The sequence below is a fragment of the Aristolochia californica genome, unplaced genomic scaffold (assembly GCF_029961685.1).
Source record: "Aristolochia californica isolate CCGP_79_NKW_82.1479 unplaced genomic scaffold, dmAriCali1.0.hap1 SCAF_15, whole genome shotgun sequence".
Taxonomy (NCBI): Eukaryota; Viridiplantae; Streptophyta; class Magnoliopsida; order Piperales; family Aristolochiaceae; genus Aristolochia; species Aristolochia californica.
Genome location: NW_027181826.1, coordinates 20,152,787 through 20,171,263, shown reverse-complemented (window position 1 = coordinate 20,171,263; position 18,477 = coordinate 20,152,787). Strand labels below are relative to the sequence as shown.

At 41.0% G+C, this 18,477-nt stretch overlaps 1 protein-coding gene across 2 annotated transcripts in view; it reads left to right on the top strand.

The window, feature by feature from the left end:
- LOC137952363 (formin-like protein 20) overlaps positions 1-18,477 on the top strand; it is a 62,483-nt gene that overhangs the window by 13,356 nt on the left and 30,650 nt on the right. For both annotated transcript variants that reach the window (XM_068799510.1, XM_068799511.1), the window contains exons 6-8: positions 3,959-4,030; positions 11,767-11,865; positions 12,010-12,051. In XM_068799510.1, the coding sequence (XP_068655611.1) occupies positions 3,959-4,030; positions 11,767-11,865; positions 12,010-12,051 (213 nt within the window). The remainder of the gene's footprint in view (positions 1-3,958; positions 4,031-11,766; positions 11,866-12,009; positions 12,052-18,477) is intronic.

Genomic DNA, 18,477 nt, shown 5'->3' with positions numbered 1-18,477 from the left:
TTGTAGATTTTTTGATATTCAACCTCGGGTGTTTGGATCTACTTGTTTTGTTCACTTGTTTAGTCACTCTACTAATAAATTCTCTCCTCATTCTGTAAAATGTGTTTTCTTGGGTTATTCTCATCATCAAAAGGAATGTAAGTGCTATGATCCTATCAATTGCAAATCTTGTGTCAATAGATGTGTCATTCTTTGAAGATACTCCATACCTTGTCTCCTACTCAGTCTCCATTTTTGTCTGACTTACCTATGGATAGTTCGTTTCCTATAGCTGTTATGGATGCTCCAAGTACAAGTACCTCAGATTCCTCACAAAAGCTACTATTGGTTTATGGACAATGATTGCACGAATTGCCACCAGGTGTTCCATGGCTGATGTCCAGTCTCACGAGTTTCCCCACCTCTTGATCAACCATCATTCTCCTTGGTAGAGATAGACTACCAGGTACTTCTCATCCTATGTCAAAATATGTATCCTTCAATTCCTTGTCGCCTTCCTACAAGTCATTTTCTATGTCCTTGTTTTTGTCCTCTTTACATAACTCAGTGTAGGATGCTCTAGCTTTGCCTCTAGAATCGTGCTATGGATGAATGAAATGGATGCTTTGGAATCTAGGGGGACGTGGAGTCTTTGTGATCCCCTTTTCAGAGCAGCTATTATGGGTTGTCATTGGATATACATAATCAAGTATAAAGCAGATGAGAGTATTAAATGGTACAAAGCTCAATTAGTCGCAAAAGGATATACTCAAACCTTTGACATCGATGTATTTGAAACATTTTCTCCGGTTGTCCAACTTACTTCTATTAGAATTTTTCTGTGTGGCTGAAATAAAGGATGACCCCTCTTTCAGCTTGATATTAAAAATGCATTTATTTATGGTGATTTGATGGAAGAGGTATATATAGACCAACCTCTTGGCTATGTTGCTCAGGGAGAGACAAGGAAAATATGCAGGTTGAAGAAGGCTATTTATGGTCTTAAATGGAGTCCCAGAACATGGTTTGAAAAATGTAGCAAATTGACTATGCAATTTGGATTCTCTAGAAGCCATTGTTTTTTTTTTTTTAATATGATGCTGAATTTTATTATGAGAGCTCAAACGAGCTAATTACACGAGGGGAACCCTTCCCAAACAATGAGAGATTGTTGGGAGGTTCCAAATTTTGCCAATTTATCAGCCCAAGAATTGGCTGATCTAGGAACGAGGTTCCAATTACAATAAATGGATGACACAATGTCAGCAATACAATCAATGATTGGCCAGTGGCGCCAAGGAGGGGAGCTTTCTTTTGAACACCAGCTGATGACAATCTTTGAATCGCCTTCAATAATCAGCTTGCCATGGAGCCGCTCTTTAAAGATTTGGAGGCCGAACAGAAGAGCACTCACTTCAGCAGTATTTGAATCAGCGATACCCACCGGCCCTGCATAGGATAAAATAGGGTCTCCACTGCTATCTCTGAAAACACCATTAGCTCCAGCCGGCCCAGGACAGCCTAAAGCACTACCATCAAAATTGAGTTTGATGCAGTCGTAAGGGGGAGGATCCCAGGTAGCCATAACCAGATTCCTACGAGGGCCTGCCATGTGAGCTATCAAACCCCAATTTTCTCAAAGGGAGACACCCGATAGAGAAGCAAACTCCTTCCTAGAATATAGCCAACTCGAAATAAGGCCCACTGCCTGAGACGCTATATTATCCGGGTTGCTAACCTTGGAATTGAATCTTCGGTTGTTTCACTCTTGTCATATACACCATGGGACATGCGCAAGGCATGCCAAGAGAATTATCTTGCCCAACTTAGGAAGGCGCATCCCCATAACCATCTCAAAGGTGCCAACAAGGTCCTGATGTAGCCATTGTTACTAAGACAATCAGGTGTTGTGAGTCTAGTGGTATATTTAGAAGACATTGTACTATCTGAAAGCGACTGTAAGGGAATTCAGGAGGTTAAGGAGTATCTAGCAATGCCTTTTCAGAAAAAGGATTTGGTCAGTTGAAATATATCCTTGGAATTAAGTCGTCTGAAGTAAGAAATGAGTCGTTCTTTCTTAGAGGAAGTATGTGATGGATATGCTACAAGATTGTGGGTTATTGGATGCGTGTCATGTGGAGAAACCTATATAGGTTAATTATGCCCTCCATGGGGACACTTGTCTTGAGCCGAGGGACAAAACTTTCTATAGATGTCTAGTTGAAAAATTACTGCGTGTTACGGTTACAAAAGACCATATATTCCCTTTGTAGTAGGGGTAGTTAGTTTGTTCATGAAATCACCATCTAAAATACATTTAGAAGTTGTGCATAGAATTTTGAAGTATCTAACAGGATCTCCTGGAAAAGATTTGTGGTACAAATCACATGATAAAGTTGATGTTATGGATATTCTAATGCTGAATATGCTGGATCAAAATCAGGTAGGAAGTCTACGACCGGATATTGTTGTTATGCGGGAGGTAACTTAATTTGTTGGAAAAGTTAAAAATAGAATGTGGTTGTTAGATCAAGTGCATAAGCAAAGTATAGAGCTATGACACATGCTGTTACTGAAACTTCTATGAATAGAATCAGTTTTAGTTGAGATGGGACTCCAAGCAAATAAACCTATAGTCGTGAAATGTGATAATTAAGCGACCATATTTATTGCAAACAATCCAGTGTCTGAGAGGACAAAGCATTGAAGTTCATTGCCATTTTATCCGAGACACTATTATGCAAGGGAAGATAGTTAAACTGCATGCAAGATCTTCTGAGCAACTAGGTGATATTTTTATCAAAATACTTGGAGAACGTGAGCATTGATATTTTATAACAAGTTTGGATGCTACATATTTATGCTCTAGCATAAGGGGGAGTTAGAAAGTGTGTTTCATGGGTATTTCAGTCATTTTACATGTGTAATATCTATTCCTAGTAGCAAGATGGTATGTTAGGAAGTTAGTCTACTAGTATATCTTGTTTTCTAAATTTATTAGCTTTACAATGGATGTGTTATGAACTCATGTAATGAGGGGCATTATTGACTTTGTCCCCCCTAAACCCTAAACTCTCATCCCTAATCCCTAATCCCTAAACCTTATAAAAGTGAGTTAGGGGTTGAGTTCCCCCCCTAAGGTGTGCAGCCTCTAAAGCTGATGTTCTTCATTCCCTACTTTCTCTCTTTCTCTCTTTCTCTCTTCTTCCTTATTCCCTTCTTCTCTATTTCATATTTCTCTACATAACTAACTATAGGAACCTAGATTGTAAGGTTTGAGTGATTCTCCATAGGCTTAGATGCATAGGCAGGGTTCCATTATGTGTATGTTTGGTATAGATTAGATTCCTTCGTATATCATTTCTAACCATGCCAAATCTCAACAACCATTATAATCAAATATCTCTGATTAAAAAGAAGCAGATATTCACAAACAGAAAAGAAGCTATTTGAATTGAAATGCCAATCCGTGCACCAGACACCAACCCACCAAAAAAAGCAAATCTAAGATTTTGAAGAAATCAAAGAGAATGATCTTAAATCTACTTAGATGGAGTGCTTTGATACCATGGATTTTAAGTTTAAAATCTGCTATATAGAGAATTGAAGTCAGAGAGAGAGAGAGGGAGAAGAAGAAGAAGAGAAGATGAAAGAACAAAAGGAGAAGAATTGCTTGTGAAGTAGGGGATGGTTGTCTTGCTCAATGTCAAACCCTTTATTGCCTTTTGATTAAATTATTAGTATTACATACAAAAGCCAAAAAAATCTTCTGAGAAAGCATAAACAGCAATGATAAATGACTATAGGCCTCTTCTCTTGCATCATACTACCAATGTAGCCAGTGCTTTATGCTGATGATTCTCAAAGTTTGTGCAGTGTGGCTTATACTGCTATAAACAAGTTGTGGCTATCCAAGTGCATAATTTTGTCTTTGTTCTTACTAATATGTTACTACTGATTCTTGTCTTAAATTTTCTAGGTTGATTTAAGGCGAGCCAATAATGTTGAGATTATGCTCACCAAGGTGAAAATGTCCCTTCCTGATATGATGGTAAGCAGTGAATTGCTCAATTTGTTTCCTTTCTTGCTTGGAGTAATTTTCAATAAAATTCCTGACATTAACATTGTAATAAGCATCTAACAGTAGATATAATTTCAATTAAAATATAAGTAGGTTGGCTGGATCCACTGTAATAAACCAAAATATTACGCAACTCCTGAAAAATTGTGAGGCATTTGATCAAAGTTAATAGTCGAGTTTGTCTTGGGTAAGGAAGTTTCCAAAGCGTTCATTTTGGTCTTAAAGCAATATAACTTATGTTTTTGGCAAACTTCATGGATTCTCACATGTGTTCTGGTTAGTATTGGAAATTAATGAACACCATAAGGCAAGCTAATACTCATTCCAATTGACTTCTAAGAGAGGTGCCTGTGGTCTCGTTGTGTTGTTCTCATGTCCCATTTTTTTAAGCTTTATATTTTTCTTGTTAAGTTTAAATAGCTTACCAATATGATTAATACATTTTTAAGAGCTCAAAGTTATGGCTTGCTGATGGAAGGTAATTACTCATTTTTTTATTAGAATTCGCGGAGCCCTTTGCCTAATTTACAACTCAAACAATATAAATAATTATATTAATGTTCTTGGAATGCATAAAACCTACAAATGTACTTTCTACATGAAATAACTTTGTTAGAAAAAAGAATGCCTATTTAACTCTGAAAAATAGGTGATTTGGGGAGAAAAATAGAAGAGAAAAAAGTTTTTTGAAAAACATTTCTTGACAAATTACTTTATTGAGACAAAATGGAATCTAGATTTAGTGATCAGGTTTTGAGCTGCAGTACTGCTAAGGCTAGAGGCTTCCTAATTTGGCTAGTCATTTTGGGATGGGCCTTAGACCTAACTTCACATGGTATCAGAGCAGGTATTCATATGTGGGTTTCCACCTAAATTATCCACTTGTAAAGCCACAAAAGAAGGTCTACACCTAAATTATCTACTTGTAAAACCACAAAAGAAGGCTTACACCTAAATTATCCACTTGTAGAGCCACAAAAGAGGGCCTACACTTGAGGGGGAGTGTTAAGGAATAGTCCCCCATAGATTAGTGATTACAAAGATATTGAGTTTATTAGTTGGGAAAGAAGCTTCCAAAGTTGGTTAATCATTTTGGGATGGGCCTTGGACCCAGCTTCACAAACTCATACTAATATCTTCTAACACCTTTGTCCCACAGTCCCTCTAAGCATAAAAAGGAAAATACAGTTTTGGTATTCAAAAATCTGTGGTTTATGTGACTTCAAAAACTTCAAAATTTGTGACTTTTGTGGTATTAAACTTTTGATCTTGAATTGAGCACATGTATTCTTCGGGGGGGTTAGTGCACATGACTCAGGACATGATATTCAAGCGCATTACGCAGTTCATGTCCTGATGTCGTTAGGGGGCGCCAAAATTCATGTCATGTACATGAATATACATGAACCAAGAGTTCATGTGTAAAGAGTAACGGGCGGAAAGTGTTTTCCGCCCGATTTTGAGAATCATCCACTTGATTCTCTCGCGCGGGCTCTCTCTGGCTCGATCGTCTCTGTTTTTTTTTTCATTTCGATCGTTTCATTCCCGCACACAGCGACTCTCGTTCCCGCAGCCCTCTGTCGTCTCCGTGAAGCCCAAGCTCTCTGCTCGTTCTCTCGTCTCCGTCGTCTCTCTCCGGTCTCCCTCTCTACTACCGCCGTCTCTCTCCGGTCTCCCTCTCTCCGGTTTTCCCGCAGCCCTCTCTCATTCCCGTAGCCCTCTCTCGTCTCCGTTCCCGCAGCCCTCTCTCGTCTCTGCAACCCTCTCTAGTCTCCATTCCCGCAGCCTTCTCTCATTTCCGCAACCCTCTCTCATTTCCGCAGCCCTCTCTCATTCCCGTAGAGCACGGGAGGTCGAGCATTTACAGAGCTTCTCGGCCTCCCTCTCTTCTCCCTCTCGGCGTACCGTCGGAGCGCCGCCTCTGTCAGCATTGCCCGCCGCCGTCGCCGATCGTTGCCTTTGCCTAGCCGTCCCCGTCGCCATTGCCCCGCTGGCTCGCTGCTGAGGAAGACGAAGATGTTTAATTTTTCCTAAGTTAGGAAAAATTAAACTATCTTCATAAAAATTATTAATTTATAATTTTTATTTATAAAATAATTATTTTATTTATAAATTACTATATTTAAATAGTGATTTAATAGTTATAATTAAAATATTGTTAAAATAAATATTTGATAAATTATTTTGGCATAATTATCCGATTGTTATAGTTAATTAAACCAATGGTTTTAAATTTTGTGATAATATATTATTAATTAATAATACATAAAATATATTATGTACAAATATATAGTGTGTTAAAGTTATGATTAGATCAATTTTTTCTCTTAAATTATTCATTTTTAGGTTAAAATATATCATATGTTATTAATAAATTAATAACTTAATGTATTACTTTTTATTTATTTATAATGTTATTTATTTATTATTTGTAATTAATCATATACGTATTTCATTGGCTCATGTAATTACCATATTAATGTACAATAAAATATCTAATTCAATTAATAAATATATTAGTATATTTAATTATACATTCAATAACTTATTCGTGTGGTAATAATGGTTGTTTTACCTAATTTGGGGTTTAAGGATTATGTTGTAATTAAGTGCACTGTAAAGGTTTAGAAATTCTCTTGTTTTTTATGTTTTTCTCATGTTGGGGCACTAACACTGGAAACTGTTTTCCAGTGCACATGAAGTCGTCAACACTAACACAAATTCTTACCTGATCTTCATGAACATGACATGACATGATCTTCATGTTGGACATGACTTGATCTTCAAGAATCCACTTTGGGGCACTAACCCCCCCTTCGCTCCCCTCCCCTCAAGCTGGGGGTATATGGCAATGGTACCAGCTTGAACATTAATAAAAAAAAAGAATGAAATAAAGAAAAAAACTAAAACAATTATGTTCAGCCAATCTCCCCCTTAAGTAGACCATTGTCCCTTAATAACAGACCATCAGGTGTCCCAAAAATAAAAGTGTACACGAAGACATGGATTTTCAAAACCCTAATTAGAGGGCAAACCCTTGAAAAGGGTAAAAGAAGTATGGGTAACATAAATAAGAAAATTGAAACCGAGAAAATCATTTCAACAACCAAATAGTGATAATAATCACTAAGTAAGAAAAACCAGTCACAAAAGGACGGTGGTAGAGATTTTTTTTTTTTTTGAGGAAAAATGTGTGTATATATATATAACAAAGAAAAGAGGAATACAACCTATCACGTAGGGCCGTCCTCCACGACAAGGTGTTGGAGGGAAGAACCTTGTTTTGCTTGAATGTCCCCAATGAAGTCGGCAAAGAGTCTCATGGAGGTAGAGATCCTCCTAAACGTCGCAGACTTCTCATTGCAAAACCGAGTCACATTGAAGTCCCCAACAAGCAACAAAGGAATAAGTCATCTCTGATAGACCGATAGTAGGTCATCCCAGAAGAGGTGCCTCTCGCTATGTCTAGTAGGTCCATAGACTCCCACAAGACACCAAATGTTTCCCAAGCGCTTTTCCCCCAACTTGACGCCAAGAGAGTAGCTATCCTAAAAGCTGTCAATCACCTCAATAGTGCCAATGTCCCAGATAAGAAGAATGCCTCCCACTGAGACAACGACGTCCACAGTGATCCAACCGGGCTCCTTCTGAGGCCAAATATCTCGAACAAAACCAAGAGGGAGAGAAGCAACCTTGGTCTCTTGAAGCACAACAATGCTTGTTTTAGTAGAGGCAAGGAGAGGGTGGAACATCTGCCTGTTTCCACCAGTGGGAGACGACACTCTCGCCAGAGTCGGGGTTGGAGAGAAGGTCCAGAGGGCTTCCACCAGTTCCTTCCAGCCAAATCCGGCGTCTGTGCTCTCCGGAATGAAGAGTCGAGCCAGGATGGAGCTTCCCCGTCGTTGGGTAATCCGGCGGTCCCGACGGCCACGGAATGTTGTCATAGAAAAGATGAAGGCTGAGCCACTTGACCAGAGCTCGCACAACCTTCTCGTCCTTGCATTGGTGCAACATAGAAATTATTGGACAAAGGCTGAAATGGCCACGATTGGTATGCAAATGAAGGACATCTTCGGCAAGGTGGGGTCGATCGTGGGGCCGGTGGCAGGCGGGGCCACCCTTTCATGCTCGGTCACTTGCAATCGCACTCTCACTCATTTCGATTTTTACCTTTTAACTTCAATTAGCAGAGAACTGGAGAAATATTCTTCCTGGAGATGGCATAGACTTAGAAGAAGGGGGGAGAACAACCTTAATGTTACCTTAGATGGATCTTTTGCTCTGATACCGTGTAAAAGTGGTAAATAAAAGTTACATAAAGGAGCCGAGTGAAAGAGATCTGTTAAGGAATAGTCCTACATGGATTAGTGAGTACAAAGATTTTGAGTTTATTAGTAGGGAAAGAGGTTTCCTAAGTTGGCTAGTCATTTTGGGATGGGCCTTAGACCCAACTTCACATGGTATCAAAGCGGGTACTCATATGTAGGTCTACACTTAAACTATCCACTTGTAGAGCCACAAAAGAGGGCCTACACCTAACTTGTAGAGCCACAAAAGTGGGCCTACACGTGAGGGGGAGTGTTAAGGAATAGTCCCACATGGATTAGTGAGTACAAAGATCTTGAGTTTATTAGTTGAAAAAGAGGTTTCCTAAGTTGGCTAGTCACTTTGGGATGGGCCTTGGACCCAACTTCACAAAAGAAAGAGAAGGTTCTAGAAGTGTTGCAATGTGTGGCACTGTTTTTGAGGAGGATTTGGATCTTCTCCCGTCATTAAATAAGTCACTCAAATGACTGATGTATACAATGACAAAAATGCCCCTCTAGGTTAACCTACTTATATCTCGTAGAATACAAGAGAAATCTGAAATTTAACCTAGCATCCACCATAATGGGTAAACACCTCCTACTCTTAGAGGGAGAATACATGTATATAAAATAACCAATTACCCTTAATACTAACAACTTCAACAAGGCCCTTGGGAAATGTGAATTTGTTCATTTTGTACCTAGCTAGGGTTTGTTGACATATATGCCTCAGCTTCAGGGAAAATGTTAGAGTCCAAGGCAGTTTAGACATTTTACATTGTATGTAGTAATGCTGGTAATGCTCTAGTGGAATGTTTAGTTGGAGTGTCAAAAATGTAATTTTTATTCTCTTTTTTGAGTGTCTTCTGGTTGTATTACATGTGAGTGTGCTGAGGGGAAGTTTTGTCCTTTTGATGGAAATCCACTCAAAGAGATTAATTTTTTTTTGAAAAGGCTTAAAGAGATTAATAGAAGTAAGATTAGGGATTGAGGGAGTTAACAAACTGTTGTCTTTCTCACACAGTTTTCTCACCCTTTTCCCCTCATCTCTCTTGTTTTCTTCTTCTTTTCCTTTCAATTTTATTACATCTTTTCGAACCAATGGAGTGACAAGAATAGAATTCTAGCCCAAAAGATCTGATTTAGCTTATGAATCAGAGAGAAAATTATATCATCTCATTCTGTTGATTGAAGGGCTCTGTGATTAAACCCATAAATCGGCAGAATTTAATTTTCAATCACCTTCTCCCTATTGAAGACACGGAGTGAGATTGATTGAAGAAGCAAAGGAGGTGGGGCATCTAATGTCAGAGCTCTGCTCTATTTGAACTGAGACCTTCGCTGATCCACCATGATACTCCCTAGTCAAAGCTTGACAAGATGATCTCATGGCCTTCACAACTTAGTGTTGATTTGAAGAGATGAGTACCTTGATTCTATTGCATATTTGATTGTCGGCCCCATCTTCAAGAACTGTCATTGCTCCTATTATAAGTTACAAGTCTTGCTTCAGAGTAGCTACTGGACCAAGTTAGATCTGAGCTCCTACATCGGTGATCCCCATGCATGTGAAGGTTAGGAAGGAGTTTGTCTTGCCTATCTGTGATGATGTCATGGTTGTTGATTGGGTGGCGGATCTTGCTGGAGGTGCAATCATGCCTTGGCCAAGAGCAGCATGCGGTTCCTCTTGCATCAGAGATGAAGGGGTTTTAGCGGCTGGTAGAAATACAATTAGCAGCGTTGGCAAAGGACAACAAGAAATAAGATGGGCTTCAGCAACAATTGGCCTGCCTGTGTCAAGACAATGATGCATTGGGGAATTTCTGTAAATTGATGCATCATGCAAATTCTGTGGAACACTGGCATTCTCGATGCTCTTTTGTCCATTTGGAACCGTAGGAGTAATTTTGAAAGCTCAGTGGAGTTAGGGAAAGATCGGCTAAAAATTCAAATTAACTTAACAAAAAAAACTTGCAAAGGAGAACACAACACAAAAGAGTTCTTACCAAAAACAGAGAGTTTTAATCAAAGAATAGGGGAAAGGACATAGAGAGGTGAAATGCATAACTTTGGGGAGTTGACAAGGTCGACTCACAAACATAGAGTAACTTGCTTTGAAACCACGTTGGAATTTGTAGAAAGGAAAGAGATGGGAGAGATTAGAGTAGATAGACTCTCTCCCTTATTTATAACTTAAAATAATATGATAGACTACATTTATGTCCCTGGAACTCATAAATCTTTGGAATCTACTTTCTACTTGAAATAAGTTTTCCAAAAAATAAATAAAGCTTAATGAACTCAAACTAATATCTTCCAACTTTTTAATGTGATTATTATCAATATTGCAGTTCTGCTCTCCTACAGATCTTCCCGCAGCCTGTCGGATGCTTGCAAGGACTGTCGTCCCCGGCCTTGGGAGAATGATGATCTCGGCATGCTTGGCTTTCATTCCTTGGAGTCTTTGGTTAGAGTGAAATCAAAAGAGATTCAGTGCCAAGTTTGAATCCCAAGAAAGAGTCGCTGAAATTATTTCAGGAAATATTGCCACATGGCTGCACTCTTGGAAAGCCTTTTCCCCCTTCTCGTGATCTTCCATCAGAGACAATTGAAGTACAATTGAAGTTGTCCTTCCTAGCTCCAAACGTCTTCAAAGCCCCTAGCTGTTCTTGAGTGGACCCTGCCGTTAGCCGGTTTTCTTAAGTTAAACTATGATGGCTCATCTCTCGGAAACCCTGGGTTAGCGGGATTTGACGGAGTTGTTCATGATTCTCTAGGGAAGTATTGTGACTCCACAACAGCCAAGCTCCACAACATCCTTAATGGGCTTCGTGTTTTCAGCGATCATTGCATTGGTCCCATTCACATTGAGGGAGATTCTAAGGTGGTGATTGGTTGGTGTGAGTAATCCTCAGCGCCACAGTGGCGTCATTGAGACACTTTTTTTGAAATTATGGAAATTGTCAGCTTGTTTGATTGTTTTTGGTCTCACATCCCGAGATCAACAAATTCTGTGGTCGATGGTTTGGCCAAACAGGGAGCTTCCTTGCAATCTCTTGTTGTTAGGGTTAACTCCCCCTTTTTGTTTCCTTTGGTTTTTTCTCTTAATAAAATCACCTTTCATAAAAGAAATTCATTATTTTGTAGTATTAATTTGACATAGTTAACAAGTTTTATCTAGACCATGGTTAAACATAACTGGCACACCGAAAATCTGTGTTTAGGCATAAAAAAATGAAAGGATGACTTAAGTGTTGGATCCGAAATCAATAATTGTTGTGCACAGTGCAGATGTTATTACCTTGTTACTGTAGGGTTTGCACTTATCTTTTTGTATGTATAGTTCAAAAATAGTTCATGTGTTGACCATGTTGTTGGCTTGTTTTGATCTTGTTGCAGACTGCTGCATTAGCACTGGATGATTCGCTTTTAGATGTTGATCAGGTGGAAAATCTCATCAAGTTTTGTCCAACGAAAGAGGAAATGGAACTTTTAAAGGTAGGTTTATGTCATTTTTCCACTATCAATATACATTTTCCTTGGACTTGTCTTGATATTTTTAACATTGTGCTAACCTGTTTTATCATGTAGATGTGGTAGAAAACTAATACTGATAACTTCTATTTGTAATTGTGTATTCAGACTTACAATGGGGACAAGGAAAATCTGGGAAAGTGTGAACAGGTGACTATAATTGTTTTGACATATATGTCTTCGGTAGATGATATGTAGTACATTGCTGAATTTTGGAAGAAAGAGCTGAAGAATATGAAGATAGAGAAGTTCGTTTAAAACAATTGAAACTACATAAAATAAGGAAATAAAAGAAAAGAAGAAGACAGAAACAGCAGTTCACTTTTTTTGGGAGTCATTCTTTCGGGGAAGTATTCGTACTTTTTATCTAGCGAAAATCAGCAAGTTTCTACTCTTAGGAGCTTTCTAGTTGGTAGTAGAAGGAAGCTCAAAAACTGAACTACTGGAAGAAGCAGACAGTTGCCAGCTTCTGAACTAATTGCTGAATTTGATTTAAAATAGACTCAACAGACACCTTTACCCCCACTACTGTCTGGGACATCTGTTACTCTAGAATTAGCCTATGTAGGCTTTTGGAATTTGTCCCAACACCTGTAGACTGAGGGTTTGTTCTACCACAATGTACATGGCCACCATCTCTACCACAACCATGTCCACTACCTCCAACTCCACGACCCCTGAGACTTTTTGATGTGTTTTGTGTGGGGAAAGAATTCATAGGCGATACATCAGCTGACTTAGAACTTTTATCACTAGAAGTAATTGCACCTTCAGCTTTTAAAGCTCTGGGGAAGGCCTTTTTCTAAAGTAGGTACATCATCGGAACCTCCTACGGAAGATTTCAAAGCCAGCTGGAAGACGATCTCCCGGAGAGAGAAAAGGAACCCCCCTTTCCGTTTCAGCTACGGAAAAAACAGATTTACAGTGGAGAAAGTTGCCCGGAGCTCCGGACAAGTGATTCACATCTCCTCTGCCGTCGGATCGAAGATGTCCTTCATTTGTGTTCCGATGGAAGCCGCTTCAAGCTTCGTCCTTCAGTTCCAACGAGTCACGAATGAAGCTAACCGAACCCGTGAACTTTGGACACGGGATTCGATTTTCTTCTTGTTGGTGAGCTCCTTTCGGGGACAAAGAGTGTCATGTCGTCTATCGGCGTGGCTCAACAGTGCTTGCCAAGATTTATATTCCCGAGGTCACAAACTCGGGATTTGGCTGGAAGGAGTTCGAAGAAGCCATCTGGAGCCTCTCTCCGACACAGACTCCGACAGGTGGAGCCCCCAGATCCAGCGACACCACCCGAGCCTTCCCCCCCTTATACCTGAGCCCCACCAGCGACAAAACACTCCTCTAAGCCCATTTCTTCCCCCAACCAGCCCTCCCCTTGCTTCAAAATTCCCTAACCCCCTTAACCCAGCCATGCAGAACCTCTTTTCAGATCACCATATTCCTACACACCTTCCTTCAGAAAAATCTCAAACCATCCAAATCCATCCGAACTTACTCCATAAAGGGCGACAATCTCTGACCCGCTCTATCCTAGTCCACACCTCCTCCAGTATCGTCAAATCGAGCATCCTTCAATGGCTGACTAATGAACTTCATCTCCACTACACACCCAAAATTTCTTACCTCAACCCCTATTCCTGGCTTGTTCACTTTGAAACTCAGCAAGAGTCTTCTGCCTCCTTTGCTCTCACACCCACACCCCCTTGGGCATCATTGGGATATCAGAATGGCTCCCCTCGACTCCTCCCAGTCAATTTGGGCAATGGGCTACAATCACCGGCCTTCCGGCGGAACTATGGTACAATGAGGTCTTCAAGAGCATCATCTCGAAGTTTGGCAACATAATTGCTCTGGACCCCCTTACTGAGCACTAGCATTGCCTTGATGAGGCCCGAATCCTCATCAATCCTATTCATCCTTACGAAGGACGCTACTTCCGATGCATTACGGTGGATAATGCCCGATTCTGGATTCGTATCGAGTTGGTAGATATGCAAGATTTCAGAAATGTGACCTCGAGTCCTACAATTAAATTCAGAGATTCTCCACAACCTGTCCACACATTGAGAGTAGCAACCCCAACCTCTTCTCCTTAGAAGAGGTGTCCTGAACCAGCTAGTCTTACAACTGGTGTTGACTCTATTCCAGCTGCCTCCTTGGTTGCCCCCCCCTCCGGCCTGCCATATTACCCACCCACCAGTCCATCTCAACCCACCACATATATTATCCTTGATAGAATCTATTCCAACCCCACATACCTATTGCTGCCATTCACCCACTTTACCCCCCGAAATAACCACACCCCCTCCCCATTAAAAGCCCCGCATGCCTCCCTATAACTCCATCCCACAGTCCTCACACCCCTCAAACCACCACCCAAATTATAAACTCTCCCCCTCCACCACCTCCGAGATATTCCCACTCCAAAATTCCCCCTCCACCCCTTGCCACCTACTAGCGCCGGAATAGAGGTCATCCGAGATAGCTTCTCCTGGAAGATCCCAGTGCTACTACTAGATACCCCTGCAATCCAGAGATAGGGGATTTCATCTTTCCAGAGATGGGTGAAAGAGCTCAGAAGTGGCTGCTCTTCAGAGAGAACAACAAAAATTGGACCTAGAAACCTGGGCACAGATAGTGGAACTTACCAAGACTCAGGGGAGATAATCACCTGTCTGAGATGTCTAAGAAGAAAACTAGTGATCAATGATCATTATCTCTTGGAATGTTCGAGGAATTGGATCCGTGCGTCGTCGTGCCGCAATTTGGGACCTTGTTGCCTCTACCAAGGCAAATGTTGCTATTTTTCAAGAAACCAAGGCGGCTTCTTTGCCCCTTGGATATATCCGTGAGTTGTGGCCTCTTAAGGAGCCTGAATGGATTTATGTAGATGCGATTGGATCGGCTAACGACATTCTGATTGTGTGGGACACTAACACCATTGGGGTGCTAGATCGTTGCTGTGGTAGTTACTCCCTCAGAATCAAATTAAGAGACAAAGGATTGGGGAACATTTGGTGCCTTGTGGGTGTATATGGTCCTACTAGATACCATGAGAGACATCTCTTCTGGGATGACCTTGTGAGGATTTGTCAAAGGTGGCCCATTCCTTTGATGCTTGTGGGGGAGACTTCAATGTTACCCGCTTCTGCCACGAGAAATCCCCGCCCTCCCTTAGAATCACTACCTCCATGAGGCTATTTGCAGACTTTATTGGTAGCTAGGATCTTGATGAGGTTACCCTATCTGAGAAGACCTTCACTTGGTCAAACGGCAGACAACCCCCCGTCCTGTCCAAGCTTCACCACTTCTTAGCCAACAACAATTGACTTCAGTTATACAACAATGCCTCAGGCAAAGTCCTCAATAGGGTTGTTTCTGACCATTAGCTGATTATGGTAGATACCTACTTTAGCAACTGCCCACCCCCCCACTCTTTAGATTCAACAATGCTTGGATGGCGGACCCCTCTTTTGACTCCTCTATCTAGTCCTTCTAGGAGAGGATGGTGGTGGTGGGTCCGATCGGGTGGAATTTCCCAGCCAAGCTCAAGATGCTGAAGCCGTTGCTGCGATCATGGGCCTCTGCGAGAACGGCCTCTTCCTCAATCGAGAGAGCCGCCGTCCTTTCTCAGATTTCCAATCTTGACTCTGAAGAGGAATCTAGAAACCTCTCTTTGTTAGAAAGTTACTCAGAGATACGCTCTCCAAGGGCAAATGCAGTCCTTCGCTCATAGTGAACTCGTGCACTGGAAGCAGCGTGCAAGATTTAAATGGCTCGTTGAGGGGGATACCAATACTAAATTCTTCCATGCAGTCGCCTCTGCTCGGAGAAGAGCCAATTGCATCACCACACTCAGCGTCAATGGTGAGAGTACCTCAGATCGTTCCCTTATTTCAGACTTACTAGTGAACTTTTTTGTAGAATTATACTCTGATGGCCAGCTAGTTCGCCCTTTTTTTGAAAGGGTTCATCTCCAGGCTATTCCTTTGGCCACAACTAGACTCATTGAACTCCCTCTCCTGTAAGGAAATTGAAACAGCAACATTGGGTCTTCCTTTGGATCGTGTTCCGGGCCCGGATGGTTTCAATGGGAATTCTATCGCCGATGCTGGCCCTTCATCAGAGACGATATTGCCTGCATGGTCCACTCGTTCTATTAGCATGACATTAGATATAAGAGCATCAAAGCCTCGATAATTGCCCTCATCCCTAAAAAAAGGGGGCAGAATTTTCCTCTGACTTTCAGCCGATCAGCCTCACCACTAGTGCTTACAAGGTGCTTGCGCGCCTCCTTGCCAATTGCCTCAGGGTGGTTCTCCCTATTGCCATTCATCATGGCCAGAGTGCTTTTATCAAGAGAAGAAATATATTAGACTTGACCATGGCATGTCACGAGCTCATCCACCATTTTAAAGCTTTAAAGCTTCCCAGATTCTTCCTAAAGCTTGATTTTGAGAAAGCCTTTGACAGAGTTAACTGGAAGCTTTTGGACACTCTTGGGAAAGATGGGATTCGGGGAAAAATGGCGCTTCTAGATTCAAAGTTGCATCTCAATGGAACGGCCTGCGGTTATTTTAAGGGATCCAGGGGGATCAGACAAGGAGACCCCCTTTCCCCTTTGCTCTTCAATGTGGGAGCGGAATACCAATCATCTTTAATCTATTCGGCCAAAAATCTGGGTTGGCTCCTCCCCATGACGGACTGTGCAACCTTTGATGTGCCGATCCTTCAGTTTGCAGACGATACAGTTTGCTTTGGGGTTGGTACTATAGATCAGATCCAAAAATTGCATGTTGTATTGGGACTATTTGAACTGGCTTCTGGTCAGAATATTAACTGGAAGAAAACCACCCTCCTAGGCTATCATATCGACTCACCGGTGCTTCAGGGTATGGCCGACTATTTGGGATGCTCAGTGGAAAATTTGCCAGCTACATATCTTGGACTACCACTATTTGACTCTCAGCCTTAGGCGACGCTCTGGTCCCCCCTCATTGAGAAATTTGAGAAGAGGCTAGCTACTTGGAGGGGCAAGCTTTTATCTACTACTGGGCGACTCACTCTCCTCAAGTCTTGTTTGGCAGAACTGCCAAACTATTTACTATCATTCATACACTGTCTGGTCTCCGTTTGCAACCGGATTGACGCCATCCGTCGGCGTTTCCTCTGGAGAGGATTAGAGGATACCTTCAGATATCATTTGGTGAGTTGGAAGTAGGGGTGGCTTCGAATTGAGCCGGCTCGAGTTCGGCTCGGTGTCGGCTCGGTCAATTTGTTATCTATTGAGCTCGAGCCGAGCTAGAGCTCTGAAATCGGCTCGTTTACCTTAACGAGCCGAGCTCAACCGAAGCCAGGTTCGGTTCGTCGGCTCGCGAGCCGGCTCGAGGTGAGTCGGGATCGGTATCGGGTCGGGAACGGGGGAGCGGGAGCGTGAGCGAGAGCGAGAGCGAGGGAAGGAAAATTTTTTCCTCCCCTCATCACCGCCGAGCCCCTCCTGGCGGCTGTTGTCGCCGCCTCTACCCCCGTTGATAGCTGTTCGCCGGCCGCCTTTGTGGCCGTCCGTTCTATTTCTTCCTCTCCTCTTCGTCGCCGCCATATCTGTCACCGCCGCCTCCGTCGCAGCTGTCAACCCCGACGACAAGTCCTCCCCGCGCCGTAACCCCCTTCCCTCCTCGTTGTCTCGCCGGAAAACCAGAACCAGGGGAGAAATTAGGGGAGAAACAATCTCCCCCCTCCCCCGTGCGAAAATGATTTCGCACGTGCGAGATCATAAAGTAAAAAAAAAAAAATCCTTAAACTCTCTTTCCTCGTAGCTTTTGAAAATAATTAAAAATACATTTTATAGAAATAAGTTTCTATAAACTATTAGTGTCTCTGTTGTTTTTAAATATTTTTCTAATTAAAAATTCTTATTAAAAATCATATAATTTTCTAACTAAGATTTTCTTACCAAGATGGGGTAGAAAACTGTATAAAAATTTTTTGAATAAATATTTATGCTGTAATACTTTTAGCATGAAGCAATTTTCATTGCAATTTTGTGTTTGACATTTTATTTGATTAAAAATTTATCGATAAGTATAATAATATATTAGATTGATTATTAATTTTTATTTATTTCCCTAGAAGATGCAATAAAAGGTCCATTTAACTCTCCTAAGTAAAATTTAAAATATGTTTTTTAATTTTCTAATAAGTCACTAAAAGTAATAGGATTTTATTTAAAGTTTTTTTTGGGAATATGTATCATAAAAAAATATTTCTAGTTTTTCCTAGAATATAAATTTTCATCTAGGGGAACTAAGGAGGCCATAGTAAATTTATGGCCCGATTCAAAAATTACAAAACAAGCTAGACAACAATTGTGAGTAAAAAAGATTAATGCTGGTGCATTTTAATCCTTTATTGAAATTCAATTCTGAACTTCCCTTATCATTCTTTTTTTTTTAAATGTATGCATAATTTTATATATAATTTATTCGAAACCATCCTTACGTGCGAGATCATAAACAAGGAAAAAAAACCTTTTTGTCTCTTCCTCATGACTCTTGAAGAAATTGAAAATAT